The sequence below is a fragment of the Danio rerio genome, chromosome 4, assembly GCF_049306965.1.
Source record: "Danio rerio strain Tuebingen ecotype United States chromosome 4, GRCz12tu, whole genome shotgun sequence".
NCBI lineage: Eukaryota > Metazoa > Chordata > Actinopteri > Cypriniformes > Danionidae > Danio > Danio rerio.
In genome coordinates this window covers 8,768,707-8,792,497 of record NC_133179.1, presented here as the reverse complement: position 1 = coordinate 8,792,497, position 23,791 = coordinate 8,768,707, and the positions used below count along the sequence as shown (strand labels likewise).

General features: G+C 34.3%; 1 protein-coding gene and 2 long non-coding RNA genes across 15 annotated transcripts in view; 2 read left to right on the top strand and 1 right to left on the bottom strand.

Moving 5' to 3' along the window:
• Positions 1-23,791, bottom strand: part of erc1b (ELKS/RAB6-interacting/CAST family member 1b) — a 314,518-nt gene that overhangs the window by 223,271 nt on the left and 67,456 nt on the right. For all 13 annotated transcript variants that reach the window (XR_012401811.1, XR_012401815.1, XR_012401812.1 and 10 more), the window contains one exon: positions 13,601-13,738. Coding sequence is in view for 8 of the 13 variants with exons in the window: in XM_021475209.3 (XP_021330884.2) it covers positions 13,601-13,738 (138 nt within the window). In the remaining 5 variants the exon portion in view is untranslated. The remainder of the gene's footprint in view (positions 1-13,600; positions 13,739-23,791) is intronic.
• Positions 3,390-4,907, top strand: LOC141381584 (uncharacterized). The gene is made up of 2 exons (XR_012401845.1): positions 3,390-3,656; positions 4,659-4,907. It is a non-coding gene; the product is annotated as an uncharacterized lncRNA (long non-coding RNA).
• On the top strand, positions 4,987-8,118 carry LOC103910981 (uncharacterized). Its single transcript, XR_012401825.1, has 2 exons — positions 4,987-5,481; positions 7,711-8,118. It is a non-coding gene; the product is annotated as an uncharacterized lncRNA (long non-coding RNA).

Below are 23,791 nucleotides of genomic sequence, written 5' to 3'. Positions count from 1 at the left end.
CTCACCCTATTAAAAGTGGAATTTAATATAAACTCATAATTCAATAAATATGAGCCTAACTCTGCCCTTTGGCTGTCACTTTTATGTTGGACACTCTATCTGCATGATGGAAGGTTAACACGTTATCCATTTATGCTTCTCTTCCAAGGTCAAAATAAAAAGTGGCACTCATAAAGAGGAAATGACTTTTTTTCTGAGGCTGCTTGACTGTAGTTTTATGTAAGCGATGCAATATTTACCCAAAAACACCAGCGCGCCAACACCTGTCAAACTTTAGAAAGCGCAGGCACACCAATTCCTTAATTCCCAACTTAAGCGTAACTCTGCACGGCCAGTGAAACGCAGTCAAATGAACACATTCACCGTGCCATCCATTAATCTCACACATGTGTCAGCTCTGGCCAGGTGTTGGGAGGATTTGGCTGTGGGTTCGGGTTCAGAAAAATGGAAGTAAGTGTAGTAGAAATGAGTCAGATCTGATGTGAATGGTTACTACGCTCCACATTTTTAATAACGCCGAGAGAAAAAAAGAGACACCGAAAGCAATAAGAGGTCTGAAGAAAGCGTGTTTTGGCCTGGTGTTCGCAGTCGATGGCCTGTGAAAGAGGACGGCTGGAATTCGTGGAGAGCTTCGGCCTCCGGCGCTTTCACACCCACGCCGGCCAAAACTCACACACCGAGCGGCCCGAACCGGACAGTAATAACACGGCTCTTTCTTTCCTTTCTCACCACAGCGGCTGTATTTCACTCTCCTGAGCCGACGTTCCTGGCCGATATTTGCTCGAGCTGTGACATTAAGCATGACCGGATCATTGCTATGCCAGCTAACCCTCTCCATGACCACTGGATTCACAATATGTGCATCATATTGCAAGAAAGAAATAAAAAAAGCACTGAAAAAAATGATTCACTGGATTTACTCAATGTTTCTAAGGTAAATGGTTGCAAACTATTTATATGGGTTGAATTTAAACAAACAAGCTAAATTTAGTAATGTTCAACGTGATGTGTTTGTTTAAATTCAGCCCATATAAGTTGTTTGCAACTAATTACCTTAGGAGAAATGTGTAAATCGAATCAATCATTTTTTTAGTGTGTGTTTGTGTGTGTGTTTGTGTGTACGTGTTTTTGTGACATATCAGGACACAAATCTGTATAATGACATGGGTATGACACAGGTATTACAAAAGGGGGGTGAAATATGAGGACATTGGTGACTTCCTCATTTCTCAAAATGCTTATAAATCCTACAGAATGAGTTTAATCAGAGAGTAAAGCTGCACACAGTCTACTGTGATGGTTGGGTTTAGGGGTGGGGTGAGGGCAATACAATATATGGTTTGGACTGTATAAAATAAAGGGAAACCTATGTAATGTCCCCACTTTTCACAAAAACAAACGTGTGTGTGTGTGTGTGTGTGTGCATGCGTGCGTGTGTGTGTATCTAAAGGGCTGTTTACAACAAGAATGACCCTTACAGAAAAGTCACATGAATTTCACATGTGATCACATGTGACCACATGTGATCACATGTGACAACATGTGATCACACATGACCACATGTGAAGTTTATGTGACCACATGTGGACAACATGTGAAGTTCATGTGGCCACATGTGAAGTTTATGTGATCACACATGGCCACATGTAAAGTTTATGTGATCACACATGGCCACATGTGAAGTTTATGTGATCACACATGGCCACATGTGAAGTTTATGTGATCACACATGGCCACATGTGAAGTTTATGTGACCACAGGTGGACAACATGTGAAGTTCATGTGGCCACATGTGAAGTTCGTGTGGCCATATTTGAAGTTCATGTTACCACATGTGAAGTTAATGTGACCACATGTGAAGCTCACGATTACATGTGTTCATGTGACCACATGTGAAGTTTATGTGACCACATGTGAAGCTCACGACCACATGTGTTCATGTGACCACATGTGAAGTTTATGTGACCACGTGGACAACATGTGAAATTCATGTGGCCACATGTGAAGTTCGTGTGGCCATATTTGAAGTTCATGTTACCACATGTGAAGTTAATGTGACCACATGTGAAGCTCACGATTACATGTGTTCATGTGACCACATGTGAAGTTTATGTGACCACATGTGAAGCTCACGACCACATGTGTTCATGTGACCACATGTGAAGTTTATGTGACCACGTGGACAACATGTGAAATTCATGTGGCCACATGTGAAGTTCGTGTGGCCATATTTGAAGTTCATGTTACCACATGTGAAGTTAATGTGACCACATGTGAAGCTCACGATTACATGTGTTCATGTGACCACATGTGAAGTTTATGTGACCACATGTGAAGCTCACGACCACATGTGTTCATGTGACCACATGTGAAGTTTATGTGACCACGTGGACAACATGTGAAATTCATGTGGCCACATGTGGACAACATGTGAAGTTCATAGGGCCACATGTGATCACCTTTGACCACATCTGAAGTCAATGTGACCAAATGTGGACAACATGTAAAATTATGCTGTCCACATGTGGACAGCATAATGATCACATGAACCCACATGTGAAAAACATCATCATCTGAAAACCATATTTCATGATGACCAACACTATACCGTGAATAAGTGCAAAACTGCAGTATAACAGCATTATAAAGGAGGATAAATGAGGTAAAATTATGTGCAACTGCAAAATAATGAACTATAAAATTCTAATAAAATTACATCAACAACAGTACAATTTGCAGTATATTCATGTACAACTTTACTACACTTGTGCATTGTGCTGAGATATAATCTAATATCCAATTTCCCAATGCTGTGGCAATGCTGTGCTGTACTTGCTACATGTTTTTGTACTTTTATTCAGGGATGTTTTGGAAACAAGTAACTTAAATAGAATTTGAAGAGTTTATTTGCAATGATAATTCTGTTTTAGTAATTTTTAAATATAAAGTTTTATGTTGTTTCTTGGGTTCAAAAAACATGATTTATAAAAAGTAAAAATGTAATGAGATTTAATATTGTGTACATGAGTACAATGGCAAAAAATAAATGGATTTCTGAATCAGTCTGTAGGGAATTGAGAGTTGACTTCAAAAGAGTCGATTCCTCGACCCTCAATGGACGTAGTGCCGGAGTCGACTCCAAGACAGGATTCGATTCCTAGAGTCGAGTCTTTTTTTTAACCCTTTTAAATGAAGCAGTTACAAGCTACAGTAACTTATACTACTCTTTCTCGAGCACGAAGAAGACAGAAGGCGCTCGCTTTAAATGCGTACTCACACATTTTGCGATTTTGCTTTTGAATTATGCGACCACGAGGCACTCTTACGCAACTGGGGTGAACTTGCGCGCGCGTTCATCACAGAAGAGCATTCGCGGCAACGCGCGCGTTGTCCTGACAACAAGGATTCACAAACAAACGCAGTTTCTTAACGGTCGTTTAGCAATCTTTTGTCCGTTTTGTCTCCTTATTTCGGTCGCGAAATGAAGATAAAATACGTGTTTGTTGATATATTAACTGTAAATGCCATTCACATATGAACACTAACGTACCACAGTTAAAATAAAAAGTCACGGTCAAAGGACAAAAGAGAGGGCTACGTTTTTTTGAGAAGCTGGACCATTTTGACCTTATCATCTTCAGCTGTATAATTCAGCGGTAAGTGCATATTCATATACTGTCCTCACAACTTTATAATTTAGGATGTGTAGAGAAACTTAACGTAACCTTAACAGTTGGTTCTGCAAGTACAACAACAAAAAAGAGAATATGTTCAGAATATTTGACCAAGCCAGTGATACCAGTCAAACGCGCGCCAAAAGATATCCGAGCTCATTCACTTGCCTAAAACACTGCAAATGTTGTAATTGATGCAACTGTATTAGTGATGTATTAATTTGTATTAATCCAGAATTCTCTTTTAACACATTAACTAAAATTTAATTGAATAGGGTTTTATAAACCTGATCTAAATGACTATTGTGCTTGGTTTTAAATTGAAATGTCCTAAATGTAAATAATGGAATAGATACAATAATAGATATTAAGGTAAGCAGAAGCTACTTGTTTATTTTATGTATTTCATTTCAAAAGTACTTAATAACAGTTCTGTAGATCTGTCATTATTTTAAAGGCTTGTCCATCCTTTCCAGAAACATTGGTTTATATTTTGTTTAACTTATCTTTTTATTGAGATACACTAGCATTTAAAAGTTTTAGATGGTAAGATTATTTAAACAATATTGAAAGACGTGTGGCTGCATGTACTTTCTTTAAAATACACTAAAACCAATTTTTAAAATTGATTTATAATACGTTTCACAATGTAAAGTTAATTTCTAATTTATTGTAAAACTTCATTTATCCCTGTGATACAAAACTTTAATTCAATCTTCATTATTGCATGTTAACTTAATCTTACTTTTTATGAAGATTATAGCATACAGGATTAATATGTGTAAGATGTTAATGAACATAGATATGATATCATTTTTAGTTTTGTCTGACTCTCTTTTCTTTCTCTCTCTCTCTCTCTCTCTCTCTCTCTTTCTCTCTCTCTACTTGTATTAATAAAGTTTTAAGATTAGATATTATAGACTAATATTGGTGTTACAAAAATCTGTCACAGTGGTTGATTGTTTCTCTTTGCTTTTTGTACAGAAATCAATGATGTGCAGGGGTTTAAAAAGTACAGCTTGGGAAATATAAAGATGATGGTTATTTTAAAGAAGAAGCCTGACACATTGGAGACTTAACCATCTTCAAAGGACAATGCTACAATTCAAGGAAGTCGACAGTTGTCTCAATTATACAGTTTTGCCTTTTTTTTTTTGTACCATAGTCTAAGTTTGTATTTTGATTGCCTAGAAGGTATTTCTTATTAAAGAAAAAAAAAAAAAAAAAAAAAAATATATATATATATATATATATATATATATATATATATATATATATATATATATATATATATATATATATATATATATATATATATTTATATATTATTAAAGCAAAATCTTTTACTAGCCACTAGTTGTACCTTCTTAGTCTACAGATTCCTTATAGGTACTTTGTTTTATAGCAGTTAACAGTCTGTGACTGCAGGGTGATTCAAAAAGAATAACACAACTTTGAAAATCTGTATTTAATCAAAGAAACATGATGACAACAGCTCTCCTAGCGACCTAATGAGTAACCAAATGAAACTTCAGAGCTTCCTTAAATCGACGACAGAAAGAGCTTAGCTCCCCTTTTCTTCTTTGCAGAGTTTTCGATTTTCAAATTTGTGGGATTCCTTTTGAATCACCCTGTATACAGTTTTTTCTGTTTTTAACATCTGATGTTTCCTGATAGGTAATCGTTTACATCACTTTGGGAGAGGGAGTGAAAACGGGCAGTCAATCAGTGTCTGAAAAGAGAAAATACACCCAATACAGAGGCTAGTAAGGAGCACTTCCATTGCACAAAGTTAATGTCTTAACAGGTAACTTTTATAGCGTTTGCTATCTCTAATGCGTAGAGATGGCAAATGTACATGCATCCTTTACTCAAGTAGAAGTACAGATACTCTGGTAAAAGTTGAACTACGGACTAGACTTTTCTACTCAAGTAAAAGTAAATAAGTACAGCCTGAAATATGTACTTAAGTAAAAAGTATTCATTACTAATATCTGTTTTAGTTTCATGGTGGTAACTACACCTCACAAAATGCATACATTTATACAAAATTACTTACATTTCAAATTTTTTTTTTTGTAAAAAAAGTTGTTGCCAATTTTTAGCTGCAAAGTAGCCAAGCAACATCATCCTACAGGGCTTGAAATTGCGACTGTTTTGGTCGCATATGCGCCCAAAGTTTTATCTTTGCGACCTCAAAATGTATTTGGCAGCATTTATGCGAGTGCATAAAATTGTTGTTTTCACAGAAAAATGTTCACCACATGCGCGGAATTAGGAGGCATTCACGCAAGCATCTTTACACCTAAAAACACCAAACGCAGCACTAAAGAATAGTTTATAACAGTTAACACGTCAACTTGCTGCACTAAGCAAAGCCCGTCTTCAAGCTTTTTTTATTGGCCAATTGCGCTAGAACAGAATGCGAATGGATTGGTTAATATCAGCTGTCAATCACTCATTTCCGATGACAGGGAGCTACAGCTGCAAAAATGCAAAGGTCTGGATAAGAGAGAATGAAAACAACACTGATAGATTTAGTTTTAGAAACCATCTACAGTTACAAATCATGGCACATCTGATTAGTCATTATGTGGAGAATGTCAATCCAGCATTTACACTTTTCGAAGAGTCGATAAAAGACATCTAGTGCTCAAAGTCCGCTTTGAAAATGATTATAGCATTCACTGTAAAACTGGTGGGATGGAGTTTTTAGGTAACAGTGTTTGCCACTTAATCTACACATTTTAAGCACGAGATGTTCTAACGTGAAGTTTATTTGTTCTCCCTGTATTCGTGTGGGTTTCCTTCGGGTGCTCCGTTTTCCCCCACAGTCCAAAGATATGCAGTATAGGTGAATTGGGCAGGCTAAATTGTCCGTAGTGTATTCGTGTGATTGGGTGTGTATGAATGTTTTCCAGAGATGGGTTGCAGCTGGAAGGGCATCTGCTGCGTAAAACAGATGCTGGATAAGTTGGCGACTCCGAATTAAAAAAGGGACTAAGCCGGAAAAAAATGAATGAATGTTCAACCGTTATTTAATCCTTTATTTAATCATCACAATGCTGTTAATCGTGCGACTGATACTGCAGTCACCATCGCTAAAGAGCATGCATTCACTGAGATGAAACTAATATTGCAGTTCATGAAAAGACCGTTATATATTAGGGTGACGTATGCAAATAATAAGTTATATGTCAATAGCATCTGTGCAGTATCAGACACCACCCATAAGAACAGCACAGTTATTATAGTTAATTCAGTTCATCTCATTCACGTCAAGCAGTGCATGCAGGGCCAGTGAGCGCATGCAGATTTTTGTTTATTTGTTAGTTGTGATTAGAGTGGTAATATATATTGGAATCTGTTAACATAAAACGTTTAGTAACGGTGCTCATATTTGTCAGTGGGTGCGACTAAATTTTGTCTGGTGCATCCAAATTTTTGAAGTTAGGAGCACCGGTGCTACCAAGAAAAAAAGGTTAATTTCGAGCCCTGTGTATCATCAGCTGAACACAAAACACTATAGCTGTTAAGAACAGCAGCTGTCATACTTGTTTGTATACTCTTGAATATAATTCTGTAGGCCTATATATTTATAACTAATAAATGTCTTAAATTTAAAACCTAATTTTTTTTCAAAACATATTTCAGTTTTTTTCTTTTGATAAAATAAAAAAACTAAATGTATTTGACTACATATTTTTTGCATTATACTAAAGCTACGTCTGCTCCACAAAGCACATTAAAGCGAAAGTAACGAGCCTGATTTAAAAATGTAAGGAGTAGATTTGTATTCAAATGTAAGAAGTAAAAGAAAAATATTTCAGAAAACGTTAACAGTGGAGTATAATACTGACACTAGACATATCTACTTAAGTAAAGTAACAAAGTTTGTACTTCAGTACTACCTATTTCTGCTAATGTGAAAAAATGTGATCTAAATACTATGAATTCATTTTGCATTCACGTGTATGCATTTGAGCATTTGGTAGTTTCTTTTATTAAAAATAAGTTTTGTATTTTTTTCTTACAGATTACAAGATCAAGTCATTAACATGAACCAAAAGGACAAACTCGTCAAAAGCAAAACTCACTTTCCCTTGGCTTTTCTTTCCCTTTTCATCACGGGTCATCACAGCAGAATGAACTAGCAATTACTGTGGTACATGCTTTTTTCACCAGATGCTCTCATATGCAGAATTGACCAGAGCACCCGAAGGAAACCCACGCAAACATGGGGTGAACATGCAAACTCCACACCTGGCACACCTGAGACTCGAACCAGTGACCTTCTTGCTTTGAGGCAACAGTGATGACCACAGAGCTACCATGTGGCCCCTTTTGTATTCACATTATATTAGTGACAGTTTTCCCCTCAAGGTATTTCAGTAAATAATTGTTGTGATTTTATATAATTGACAATAAATTGTTTGTATTTATATTTAAGTTTAAGAATAATTTTTGTTCACACTAATGCACAAATTTTATTGTGTGAAGTACACAAGAGAAAAGCCACAAGAGATTTTTACATGGGAACGCATGTTTCAATGCTCACCATCAAAATTCTAAATACAAACATTTTCCCATGTGATCACTTGTGAATGCACATGTAGTTCACATGTGAATTCACACAAAAACGTTAAAATTCACAGGTTTTCCCATGTGATCACATGTGGTTCACATGAAAATTCACACGAAATCGTTCCAAATACACACGTTTTCCCATGTGATCACATGTGAATTCACACAAAAGCGTTCCAAATACACACGTTTTCCCATGTGATCACATGTGAATTCACACAAAAGCGTTCCAAATACACACGTTTTCCCATGTGATCACATGTGAATTCACACAAAAGCGTTCCAAATACACACGTTTTCCCATGTGATCACATGTGGTTCACATGAAAATTCACACGAAATCGTTCCAAATACACACGTTTTCCCATGTGATCACATGTGGTTCACATGAAAAGTCACACGAAATCGTTCCAAATACACACGTTTTCCCATGTGATCACATGTGGTTCACATGAAAATTCACACGATATCGTTCCAAATACACACGTTTTCCCATGTGATCACATGTGAATTCACAAGAAAGCGTTCCAAATACACACGTTTTCCCATGTGATCACATGTGGTTCACATGAAAATTCACACGAAAGCGTTCCAAATACACACGTTTTCCCATGTGATCACATGTGGTTCACATGAAAAGTCACACGAAATCGTTCCAAATACACACGTTTTCCCATGTGATCACATGTGAATTCACAAGAAAGCGTTCCAAATACACACGTTTTCCCATGTGATCACATGTGGTTCACATGAAAATTCACACGATATCGTTCCAAATACACACGTTTTCCCATGTGATCACATGTGAATTCACAAGAAAGCGTTCCAAATACACACGTTTTCCCATGTGATCACATGTAAATTCACACGAAAGCGTTCCAAATACACACGTTTTCCCATGTGATCACATGTAAATTCACACGAAAGCGTTCCAAATACACACGTTTTCCCATGTGATCACATGTGAATTCACACAAAGCGTTCCAAATACACACGTTTTCCCATGTGATCACATGTGGTTCACATGAAAATTCACACGAAATCGTTCCAAATACACACGTTTTCCCATGTGATCACATGTGAATTCACACAAAAGCGTTCCAAATACACACGTTTTCCCATGTGATCACATGTGAATTCACACGAAAGCGTTCCAAATACACACGTTTTCCCATGTGATCACATGTGGTTCACATGAAAATTCACACGAAAGCGTTCCAAATACACACGTTTTCCCATGTAATCACATGTGAATTCACACAAAAGCGTTCCAAATACACACGTTTTCCCATGTGATCACATGTGAATTCACACAAAAGCGTTCCAAATACACACGTTTTCCCATGTGATCACATGTGAATTCACACGAAAGCGTTCCAAATACACACGTTTTCCCATGTGATCACATGTGGTTCACATGAAAATTCACACGAAAGCGTTCCAAATACACGCCTTTTCCCATGTGATCACATGTGGTTCACATGAAAATTCACACGAAATCGTTCCAAATACACACGTTTTCCCATGTGATCACATGTGAATTCACACAAAAGCGTTCCAAATACACACGTTTTCCCATGTGATCACATGTGGTTCACATGAATATTCACACAAAGTCGTTCCAAATACACACGTTTTCCCATGTGATCACATGTGAATTCACACAAAAGCGTTCCAAATACACACATTTTCCCATGTGATCACATGTGATCCCATGTGCATTTCACATGTGGTTTGTGTGTTTCACATGTAAAATTTCACATGTGCAATTTCACATGCACATGTGATCACATGTGAATTTCACATGTGAAACTCATGTGAAATTTCTGTAAGGGGAAGACCGTTAATATAGTAATCAAGATGAACACTACCTGATAAAAGTTTTGTCGTCTATCCTAGTTTTAGGAACAACAAATAATAACTTGACTTCTTGTTGATCATTTGCTATCATATTTCGGTTGGGATTACATCAAATATTGAATAGAAATGCACATTTTAAAGCACTTCGCGAGACCCTTAAAGCTGTTCATAAATTCTTAGCAATACACACTAGAAAATGTATGAAATGTCTTTAGGGATCATGATCTTTACTCACTTTTCTAATAATGTTTGGAAGGAATAATGATCTATCATTGGCTGTTCCTACAAACATACACATGCAACTTAAGACTTTAAGGAGTTTTGGAATGCAGGTTTACAAATTCATTTGTTTCTACTTCAATCAAGTCCAAACATCAAATTACCAGCACCAATTATCTTGATTAAAGAGTTTGTAGATAATGCAAAGTGCCGTCTGAAATATTCTTCTAAAATAAAATTTTCAGGATCTTGTGTTTATGACCAGTTATTTCACTTTTATGATGATGAATGTTATTTTCATGACCTTTAAAGTGAAATAACTGATCATAAACTACATTTTGGATGGTGGTTAGAGAGTTTTGCATCTGAACTCTTTATATTTGAACTAAAAACAAAAGAAAACAAAATCTTTTATGTTTATATTTGTCATTATCATACATGGTGTGAACAGGCCTCAAGAAGATAAAGATCTACCTGAGGGACCATGCTGCAAAAGTGCATACGTGTACGCCTGTGTCCACTCTTTATGTGTGTCCACTTTTCAATATGCAGATGTCAAAGTTAATTTCCGGGCTGTGGCTGGGTGGAACGTGAGGCCCAAACCTCGGTGCGTGAGGGTATGCGAGCGAGATGAAGTGGGGGGGGAAAAAAAGCATAACAGCCGATCGCTGCCAAAACTGCGGATATGCAAGACAATGCTAATAACCGGCGGGGTTAATTCATTCATATTCATGAGCTGGAGTTCAGGGCTGGGTGTCGATTCAGGGAAGTGTGTGAAGGTGTTTGCTGAAGACAGTCACACGTGTGATGTGAGCTGATGAGAAGTGGCAGGAATTGACCTGTGGATCTGTGAACGTGCTGGGAGGTCGAACGTGGCGCAGAAATGACTGAGTTCTTACATAAGGGTGTGTGACAGAGCAATCTTCACTGCTGTCACACACACACACGCACACGCACACGCACACGCACACACACACACACATACACATACACATACACATACACATACAGAATCAGTTCACCTGTGTTAACTCTGTGTAACCATGCTACCCCCCATACACAGTGTCATTAATTATAACTATTTAAAATAATCAACAATAAAACACTGATTTAATACATACTTTTTAAATTAGAATAAATAATGTACAATTTTACTATTATTATTATTATTATTAATAATAATAATAATAATAATAATAATAATAATAATAATAATAATAATAATAAATTATAATAAAGAGCTAAATGTATATTAAATATAATATCAATAGTGTTAAATTTTACATTAATTTTAAATGTGAATGAACAAAGCTGCAGTTAATAATAATAATAATAATAATAATAATAATAATAATAAATTATAATAAACAGCTAAATGTATATTAAATATAACATCAATAGTGTTAAATTTTACTTTAATTTTAAATGTGAATGAACATAGCTGCAGTTAATAATAATAATAATAATAATAATAGTAGTAATAATAACAACAACAACAACAACAACAACAACAACAACATATGCAGGGTTGTATTTTATATTTAACTGAAACCATAAAACAAAAGTCATATTGAGTTTTAAAATTTTAATATTTACTAATAGAATTTGATCAAACATGGTATTCCATATAATAGTAATAATATAAAATATATAGTAATGTTAATGTTATTACTTATAGCAGTTTATCATATTATATTATATTATATTATATTATATTATATTATATTATATTACATTATATTTAAAGTGTCATATAATTATACAGAAGTGTTGTTTATAGTTATAGAAAAGTGTCGTTTGAACACTTACAGTGTCTCTCGGTGCTCTAGAACTGCTGGTTTCTGACTTTTCAATGATTATTTTCTCTCGCATAGACTGATCACAATGGTATGAACCGTTATAGGGGTGGTCAAATGTATGTTAATATAATCTATTATTTTAACTAGAAATATAATTTAAGACACAGATCAGAGCCAACTATATCTCACTATTTGAAGGACTGACCACCCATACATGTTGTTTTGACGTCCTTCAGGGATTCCAAGCATTACTTAGGGGAGTCAAACCCCTCAGTAATTCGCACCCTGACTATTACTTTCTTAAAATTAGAAATAATAAATAATAGCTTATCTTTGCTACTGTGTAGGTGACAGATAGCTACTTGAGAGGTAAGTTAAATGCAAGTTAAAATGTGCTATGGTGCCAAACCAAAACCTGAGACCTAGTGAACTTAACAAAGGCAATAAAATAATAATAATAATAAATAAATAAATAAATAAATAAATAAATAAATAAATAAATAAATATATAAATAAATATATATATATATATATATATATATATATATATATTTATTTATTTATTTATTTTATCGCAGAAATTAATATTAAGTATAATTAATACCTAATTTAAATGATAAATAATGAATAACAGCTTAGTTTTGTTGTAGTGCATGTGATAGGAACTGTAGCTATTTACACCCAACAGGTAAGTTTAATGCCAGTTTAAAATGTGCTATGGTGTCAAACCTAAACCTGAGAACTAGTGAACTTAACAGAGACAATAAAAAATAAATAAAAATAATAATCACAGAAATTAATATTAAGTATTATTACTACCTAATTTAAATGATAAATAATGAATAATAGCTTAGTTTTGTAGATGTGTATGTGATAGATAGCTACTTAATACATGCAATAGGTATGTTTAATGCTATTTGAAAATGTGCTATGGTGTCAAACCTAAACATGAGAACTAGCGAACTTAACAGAGACAATAAAAAAACTAATTAAAATATTAATAATAATTACAGTAATTAACATGAAGTAATATTACTACCTTATTTAAATGATAAATAATGAATAATAGCTTAGTTTTGTAGATGTGTATGCGATAGGTACTTAATATATGCAATAGGTATGTTTAATGCCATTTGAAAATGTGCTGTCAAACGCAAACCTGAGAACTAGCGAATTTAACAGAAACAATAAAGAAAATTTAATAAATCACAGCAATAAATATGGAGTGTTATTACTGCCAAATTTAAATGATAAATAATGAATAATAGCTTAGTTTTGTAGCTGTGCATGCGATAGATATCTACTTAATCCAACCGATAGGTAAGTATAATACCAGTTAAAAATGTGCTATAGTGTCAAACCCAAACCTGAGAACTAGCGAACTTAACAGAGACATGACAATGATGAATCTGCGCTGCGGTAAATGAATTAGTGTGCACGCGTGAGTGTTTGGCGGGTGTCCACCTTCTCAGCCAGGGCCTCCTCCAGCGTGCTGAGGGCCGTGTCCGTGTTTGACGTGTCGGCCTGCAGGGATTTGACGCGCTCCTTGAGACTGCTCATCTGCTTCTCCTTATCCTTCAGCTGCTCCTGCAGGTTCTCAATCTGCACCGAGAAACACAGACAGCTTTATGACATGAACGGATCCAGAGCGAGACAGATCTATTAAAGCACAATAAACAACATTTACTCACACTTAAGCTCAGAGTAGGCTAAGTGCATCCATTTTTCATTTGATTTTTCAGCACTACATAATATGCAACGTTAGGAATCGGGGGGAGGGGAGGGATCGGTTGAAAACAATCTAGATTTTTTTTTTCTCCACTGCTGTTTGGCTGGAAATAAATAATGACCTCATTAGGAGCATATTCAGAACTAATTCTCTTCATAAACTTTCCTTATCTGCGAGCGGGCGGCTGGCGTGTGTGCGTGACGCCGCGGCTGATGAATGACATGGGAGAGATGGGCATTTCCACGTTTCGCTCCATTCATCATGTCCCGACAGCTCAATGAAAAGACTGACTGTTCCTGTCCACCGTTTCACATTCAATTAAACGCTGACGGATTTGATAAATAGTTGCCGCTTTTGTTTCTCTTAGCTGCTTTGAAACAACCTGCTGTTGATAGAGCCGCTCTCTGTGAAAACACATCTTATCGGCAGGCCTACGTCGAGTGTTTGGAGTAAACGTTCATGGGCAAAATGAGATGAGGAGTAAAATATAGGGTCTTCAATATGAAAATAATTTAGCTTTTATATATATATATATATATATATATATATATATATATATATATATATATTTTTTTTTTTTTTTTTTTTTTTTAATTGCACATTTTTAGTGCAAAACATGTCAGAAATGTACATAAGACAAGATAAATTAAGAGTAATAAGATAATATCCCTCACTCATACAATTTGAATTTGAATCTTGACCCCTGAGCAGCACAGTGGTGCAGTGGGTAGCACAATCGCCTCACAGCAAGAAGGTTGCTGGTTCGAGCCTGGGCTAGGTAAGTTGGCATTTCTGTGTGGAGCTTGCATGTTCTCCCCGTGTTTGCATGTTTTCACCCATAGGGTGCTCTGGTTTCCCCCACAAGTCCAAAGACATGCGGTACAGGTGAATTGGGTAAGCTAAAATTGTCCGTAGTGTATGTGTATGATTGAGTATGTAAGGATATTTTCCAGTGATGGGTTGCAGCTGGAAGGGCATCCGCTGTGTAGAACATATGCTGGATAAGTTGGCGATTCATTCCGCTGTGGCGACCCCAGATTAATAAAGGGACTAAGCCGAAAAGAAAATTGATAAATAAATGAATCTTGACCCCCACATGAAAATGTTGTGTATATATATATATATATATATATATATATATATATATATATATATATATATATATATATATATATATATATATATATATATATATAAACAATAATAATAACTCAAATTTAACTATAAGTAAATAAAAAACAAGTATAAAACAATAAACAAGGATATAAAATTCTAAATTATTTTACAAAATGGCAGATTACATTTCTTTTGTAATCTCAGTCTAAGAGGCAAGTTTTTAGTTTATTATTAAGTTTTTTATATAGTTTATTATAGTGTTAGTTTGGACCCTTAACAAGTGGGAGGCACATATGCCATCTGTTGTAATTCCTACACCGTTCACCTGATTTGGTTGTAAATATCCTCAAATTAAAGCTGACATTCGGCAGTTTACACAGGCTGTGCTTTAAATCATGTTTGTTTAATTTCAAATCGATTGTGTTAGCGTATAATGCTAAAAATGTTAGAATTGTGTTGATGTCCCAACATTTATGGACCGAACTGTATTTTGATGAATGTTGGAAATGTGTAACATCCTTAGTCGAAAAACAAATACTATAGGAGTCAATGGTTACAGGTTTACAGCATACTTATAAATATTTCCTTTTGTATCTTTAATTTTCTTTAGATTTTAAATGCTTGAGTGAGCTGTCCATTTCAGAATTAAGCCCTTCTGAAGGAAACAGGGGTCTAGCTCAGTTCTATAAAAGCATACCTTATAAAGTAGGCAGTGAGTGTATATATTAAAAAATAGGTTCTGTAACTGAACTAACCGTGCAGTATTTAAAACAAAATGAATATACCAGAAATCCTTTATTTGGCCCCGTATCATGTCTCCCCGTGTAGTTTGTTTTCATGCAATTACCAGTTTTTAAGTGCCTTAACGATTTAGAAATAAGCAAGAGAAAAGTGTGACAGCGGCGTAATCTGGTTTCCCGACCCGACTGCTGCGAGAGATAAAGCGGTGTCGACTTATGAATTTAATTAAAAGGGCAGAATGTTTTGGCAAAAGCGATTACAAGGATAACAAATGCAAGCAGAAGGAAAAGTGAGAAGAAACTCTATAATGAATTTGCCCCCAAAAAAGTACTTTAATAATAACAAAGTTGAATAATAAAAAGTACTGCAGGGTTTGCTGTTTTAAACAATTTCAGACATGTTTAGACAGATGTTGGGGTTACTCTCAGCAAGTTTGAAGCAAAAGACTTGAACTTTGGGGTGAGGGGTGTTGCTGATTGGTTGAATTTCTGAGAGACTGTGGGAAAACGGGAGAAGTGTGTGCACGTGCATGTCCAATACGCATGCTTAAACATTTCAGGCCCTTCATTAATCACACCTGACAGTTCCACCTGTCCTACAGCACACACACACACACACACACATTCAAACGTCACTTCTGTCTCTTCGATATTGTCTGCGGTCGCCCATGAAACCCGCTTGTGTAACACAACCTGATTACGCTCCTCTGCCCCATTACACAACATCCCCAAGAGTCTCAGGTTACACACTACACACACTATTTCGCTCATGAATATTTCATAGTGCTCACATTATGTATGTGCAGAGTCATACGATAACTGCAATTATATTTTGGACAACAATCAGAGCATTGAGGAGAAACCTGCAATCCAGTGTGGGGCTAATGGAGGAAAAATGCCTTCATCTTCCTTGTGGAAGACAGACTTTCGGATCTAGATTAAGAAGAAGAGGGGCTCATGTCAAGCCAAATGATGATTACATTCAAATAGGAGCCTATTAAAGGACAGAAAGTGGGACTCTGAAATGGATCCGGAATTCCTGCTAACTACAATTGAGGGAATAGTTTGTACTGCAGATGTACACTATAGGCTTACGGCGGCTTATATCAAGTTTGATTTAATATGATTCAATGCTGAAGATTTTATTACTGTATTGAGATAGGCTGCAAAAAAAAATAAAAATTACATCAACAGGTTAATTAATGAGAAAATATTAAGTGTATTGCTTCATCTCATATGCATGTTCAGAGTAAACTAATGTTTTAAACAAAACTTAATTGCAAAATAATTTTAAAGAGAAATTTGCATTCAATTTTATTGTACTTTTTATTGTCATCTTTGAGAATTTTACAATAAAGTATTATTAGTAAATGTTAGTTAATGAATTAAAATCAATAATGATGTCAGCGCAAATTGCCAAGTGGTTAAGTGCAATGACACATAGCACCAAAGGTGCTTACGGCGACCTGAGTTTGATACCCGGCTCGAAGTAATTTGTCAATCCTTCACGTCTCTCGGTCAATTCTCTATACTGTTCTATACATTAAAGGTTAAAAACCTTTATATATATATATATATATATATATATATATATATATATATATATATATATATATATATATATATATATATATATATATATATATATATATATATATATATATATATATTTGTTATTTATATTATTTATATATTTATATAATTAATATATAACATGAAAATAATAAAAGTTTTTGTAGTTTTCGTCATGAGTTTGGTTAAATTACCTAATGCTACTATTGAAGTTTTATTGCACAGATAAAGTACATTTAATCAGTATTTCAGCATGTAGAATAACATAAATATTAATGCTTGAACTAATAGGCTAATCAACCAAGCATTTGCCGCACTTATGAACACCAATGTACGTAGTGAATATTCGTAAAAAGCACTCTAGAAGTTTAAATAATAATTATTCACGTTGAATAAAAACAACAACAACAAAAAAACAACGATTCTTACATATATTTTTTGCCTTTATTCTAGTCCAAAAATCAAGGAATCATTAAATTAAGAAGCACTTTCTGGACAAGTACAAAATATTGTTTTGTTTTCAGAGATATGTATATTGCGATATTAATTAATTTCACCAGATCATTTAAACAGCTCTATTCCAAAAAAATTCTTTAATTTAGATAGATTGGAATGAAGTATTTCTCTATGCAGAGTGTTTGCATAAATCACAATAAAAAACAAACATATATAAATACAACAGGGCAAAGATAATAAAAAATAAAAATAAAATTACAAATAAATAAATATATATATATATATATATATATATATATATATATATATATATATATATATATATATATATATATATATATATATATATATATATATATATATATATATATATATATATATAATATTTGCATCTTTTAACCTAAAATAAATAATCTAATCCTGCAATGTTACTGTTGCGGAAACACACTTTGCGATATCCTCGCTCAAATAATATATTGTGCAGCTCTAATTTGAAAACAAGTTAATTTTACTTACCCTACTGCACTGTAAAAAAATGTAGATGATTAATTAGTCCTGACAGCATATGTTTTAGGTCATTGCAACTTATTAAACTAGGTTAATCGTGATCCAACTGAAGTTTATAAGTTACGCAAGCTGTTTTAAGTCAGTTTAACATGATATAAGTTCAATGGACTTATGAGGTTAATTTAATTTAAGGCAAGCAGGGTTTTTTTTTTTTTACATTCTCACTTAATTTTAATGACTTGATTAAAAAAAAAACAACATTTTTATTAATCTAAAAACTGCTTCTTGATTTGAGATTTCTTTTAATATTTAAACTATAAACAAAACAAAACTGTTAAGCAAGTTCAAAGTCATTTGAATTAACCAAAATATCAATACTGTGCATGTTCATCATTACAGTATATTGAATAACTGAATACCACTGTATGCGTGTAGCTACAAGCACTCTCGAAATCCCCTTTACACAGTTTTAGGTTTCATCTGAGAGAGTATGAGCGAACAAAGACAAAACAAAAAGACAAGGAGATCATCCTCCAATCAAAAAGATCCAAACGATGCAGACTTATAAGATTTAGATTCCTACTAACTAAATCGAGGGAAGTAAGTACTGCAGATGGACACATTCCCAAGATTCGCCTCTGCCTTGTTTCTGGTTTCATCCGAGAGTGTGTCTGTGTATGAGCGGATAAAAGAAGAGACGAGACACAAAAAAAGAGCAGCCTCCCGTCACAGAGATCCAAACGCATGGAGACTTAAAGGGATTTGTGAGTGTGTGTATGTGCGGGCGAGCGAGCAAGAGGGAGGGGGCTGTCTGAATTATTAAAGAGTGTTTTGTTTCACTTAGTGATCCGCTGCTTGTCAGTGTGGTGTGAGCTCTGGAAACAGACAGAGAGGCACACGACACAACAAGACAACACACACACACAGACACACACAAACAGAGAGGGAGAGAAAGAAAAGATTTGAGCGTTTACAGCGGGTTGCATCAGAATTGTATGCAATGTGCAAAGTCGAACAAAACAACATGTCAAACCCACAGAGTGCAGTGACGGGAGGGGAGATCTTTCCTGCAAGATTTTCAGTAGATGGGTATTAAGAAGCAAAAGAGAAGAGAGAAAGTGTGTTTCCTGTGCTCATTAAACGCATCGCTGGAATACTTGATTCTCATTGGTCAAACATTCTGAGGCACATAATAAGCATCAAAGCAGTTAAGTAAATCTATGAGAGATTCTCTTCCGTGGCACCTAAACTCTTTACCCTCTGATATTCGCAATGCAAAATCAGGGGGTATTTTTAAATCATCACTTAAAAGTTTTTTAGGGTGGCTTTAATTTGACTTTTAGATTTATTATTATTAATATTTTTATTTTATGTGTTTTAAATAATTTTTATCATTGCATTTGTTTTTCTTTTTGCATTATGCTTGTATGTATCTTTTACTACTGCACATTTCAAACGTCTGTAAAGCGCCTTGAGATGCTACTTTTAAGGGCGCTATACATATATATATATATATATATATATATATAAAGTGTATTATGATTATTATTATTATTATTATTATTAAATTATTAAAATGTTTAAAAACTGAAAAACGATTTACAAAAAAGTTATATTTCTACTTTTGCTTGTCCTTGAAATTAATTCATTAGAACAGCATAAATGAAAGTGACATACTGTATATTTCATTTAATTAATATTGCTTGCTCATCTGGAATACAGCATTTCCTGTTGTTGATTACGTCCTCGCTACAACATACCATTAACGCCAGAAACGGTGCATGTAACGCAAGTAAAATAACAAGTAAAAATGGGGTATATAGTGTATTTTTTTGTGATGGGGGCAGGGCAGAGGATCCCAATGTCAGCTCAGCATCGTGATGTCTATCGACCCAAACCAACCCAACAAAATGTAACAATTTGAAAAATGCAAAAGATATAATACAAAAATATAATCTGACACACATTTAACAATATTTAATTCGATCATTTTGTGTCAGCATTTTTTTTTTTTGTATTGTGTTTTTTGCATTTATTTTTGCATTATGATAGTTTCTATTTTTAGTTTGACTTTTTATTTAACTCTGATTTAATTCATTTATTTGATCATTTATTTTCCATTTTTAGTATCTCATTTGCATTAGGGTCACGATCTCCCTTTCAGGATTTATTTTGGCGAACCCTGCGTCATTTATGAGAGGTTTGTTGAAAGTGAATGGGGTGGTGTCGAAACACACACGCGCTGTAATGCTCAGTAATGCAAATGAGCGTGAGCAGTTTGGCACCTGAGTGGGTGAAACCTGACAGGTAAGTGGCACGACGCCAGTCTTTGTGTCTGCAAACTCCCACACACAGAAAGAGATTTTCCTTAATTTTTTTTTCCACAATTGTCAAAACTTACATTCCTGCTTTGATCACCATATGTTAGGGGTGGCACGGAACTAGTTGATTAGTTCTAGCACTAGTCGACATGCCAGGTCCGTGTCAACTAGTTATGAATCACATGACTTCAGTCGCACTCCTGTGATACAAACTGACAGGTGGAGGAAAATTCCACTGTGCAAACGCTTGTCATTAGTTTTATATAGCAAATTGCAACAGACACTTTTATTTGGATTTAAGCAAAAGTTCAAGGTGGTCTGAGTTTTACAGGATGCGGTTAAAGCTCTTTAAAGAGCATACATTTAGAAAAGATAAGTAGTCAAGTGTGTTACTGTTGGATCGCTAGTACACTAAAATCCTTTGCATCTCTAAGAGCACCATAAACCAAAATAAAGAGGGCTACATCATTATTTACAATGATTATTTCACGTAACTAATTACTAATATGATTTGCTTTATTGCTATGTACTTTGAACTGTATTATAATTTAATAACTTTGAACTTTGGAGTCAAATAAATATACTTGAGTTAAAAATTGGCATAAAGCTTTTCTATTTTTGCACCAAATTAAAACATTCTGAATCCAAAAGTATTTTACACAGTAATAATGATTATAACAAAGGGTATTATTGCAGGACGATTTTACAATAAGGTTGTATTAATTAATGTTAGTTAGGAGTGAACCCACAAAACGATGATCCATACATTTTTTACAGCCTTTATTCATATTTGTTAATGGTTATTAATGAAAATAAAGTTGTTCATTGATAATTCTCATTAACTCACAGCGAGTTTACTCGTTTGCTATGAATTTATATTTTAATAATGCATTAATATATGAAATATGATTAATAAATGCTGTACAAGTATTGCTCATTCTTCATTCATATTAGTAAAAACATTAACTAATGAAACCTTACTGATTTTCAATGGAAACTTACCTTATTATGCTACACTAAAGTACATTTTTAGATTCTTTAATCGCTTTAAGAATGTCATTTTTAAAGTGATTATTAAAGCTTTTCTTTCATAGATTTTTATTTACACTTGCTATAAGTGTTGTACAGCCACTGAGATCTTCCGGCAAACGATTGATGTGACTATTTTCAATTTCATAAGGCCTTTTACAGCATCGATAATGTAGATTTTTATTTAGTTTAACAACAAAACATCTGTAAACAGCGTTATTCCGGCTAGCCTGCTTTACTGAGGTGAAGTTGGTTTTATATTCACATTTTTTAACGACAGCATGTGACACGCTCCCTATGCTACTCTGAATATTCAGTCTGAAACAGCATGTAAGTATGGCTTAGTCATTCATTCATTAATTTTCTTGTCGGCTTAGTCCCTTTATTAATCCGGGGTTGCCACAGTGGAATGAACCGCCAATTTATCCAGCAAGTTTTTACGCAGCGGATGCCCTTCCAGCCGCAACCCATCTCTGGGAAAAGTATGGCTTAGTAATAAGTCTAATTCCTGTACGCCACCAGCCAACCAATAAGTATTCAGTAGTAGCATGAGGACAAAAAGGGAAAATAAGTGACCAGCGGTCCTTGCATGCATTAAATATTGCACATTATGTCAAGTTTTGCTAAATATAATACAGTTTTTCATTCGGCATTGTAGTTTTATAAAATACTGTAAAGTTTTCTACCTGTCAAATGACATGATCTAGTACAGGGGTCGCCAATTTCGTTGCTGTAGGTCCAGTGCCCTGCAGGATTTAGCTGCAACTTGCTTCAACACACCTGCCTGCCAAGTTTGATGATCCCTAATCTATTTATATATATATATATATATATATATATATATATATATATATATATATATATATATATATATATATATATATATATATATTGTTCTGTCTACTGTGGCGTGGCTTAGGACAGCCGGGGAGGGACTGTGTTTTCAAAGATATTATGCTAACGAATAGCATTTAGGCAGATCAACTACTACACCTTTATTTTGATGATGTTACCATATTATATATTTTCTACATTTCTAAAATGCTTTGGCAATACTGTAGAAAACGTCATGCCAATAAAGCAACTTGAACCCGAAGAGAAAGAGAGAGCGAGTGAGAGAGAATGAAAAGGAAGAGCCAATTAATTAGAAACTTCTGTACAACTTCTTTCTCCCAATTAAGTAGAGAGGATCTTTTTCTCTTTCCCTCTCTCTCTCTATCAGACTGTTAGGGGCTTAAGACTCTTGCCCTTTTGATGTAGGGTTTATCATTATTTTAACACAAGGCACTTATTAGCATGCGCTCTCCTAAAGCTCTGTTTTCTCTGTCTTTCTCTCGCTCTCTTCTCAGCTGAAGGACGTAACAAACAATGTAAGTGGCTCTTTCTCAGCGCGAAGATCACAACTCAGGCCCGACACGCTCTGTTTAAGAGGCTTTCCTTGTGCTGCTAAGCCTGTTAGCCTCCTCCAACCCCTTAGCCATCGGAAAAAGAGGGGGAAAAAAGCAGACTAGTTTCTGTGTTGCAAACAGTGCTTAAAAGTGAAGTAAATTGGAAGCTCTTCATCCACTGGGGTCAGTGAATGTTCATGGTTTAAACCAAATCCTCAGTGAACGCGCATGGGGAGATTATTTGATGAAATGCTGAAATATGATGCGCTTGATAATACACGGTGAAATGTTGCATGCGCAGTGAGTCATTGTTAATGAAGTAAAACCCAATAGCGCTTGAGTGAAAGCTAAAAAAGTAAACTGCTGTGTGGATTTTTAATCACTGCACAACAGTGCTGACATTTTTGGCTTTTGTACTAGTTATACAAGTGTTTTTTAAGACTATTTCCATAAGTGTTTTGAAAAGTATTTTTGTACTCAGCAAAGTTTCATTTATTGGTAATTTATTAATTTTTTTTTACTAAATTTAAAATAAAATTGCAACACAATAGATCAATAAAAATAAATAATAAATATATAAATAAACAATTTTGTAAAAACCTATAGTAATAATAATAATAACAATAATAATAATAATAATAATAAGTAGAACTATTAATTATTATTATTAATAATAATAATAACAAGTATTAATAATATAAATATGAATAATAAAAAAAGTAATAATATAAATATTAATAATATTAATAATAATAAGTAATATGATAAAAATTAATAATAATAACAATAATAATCAT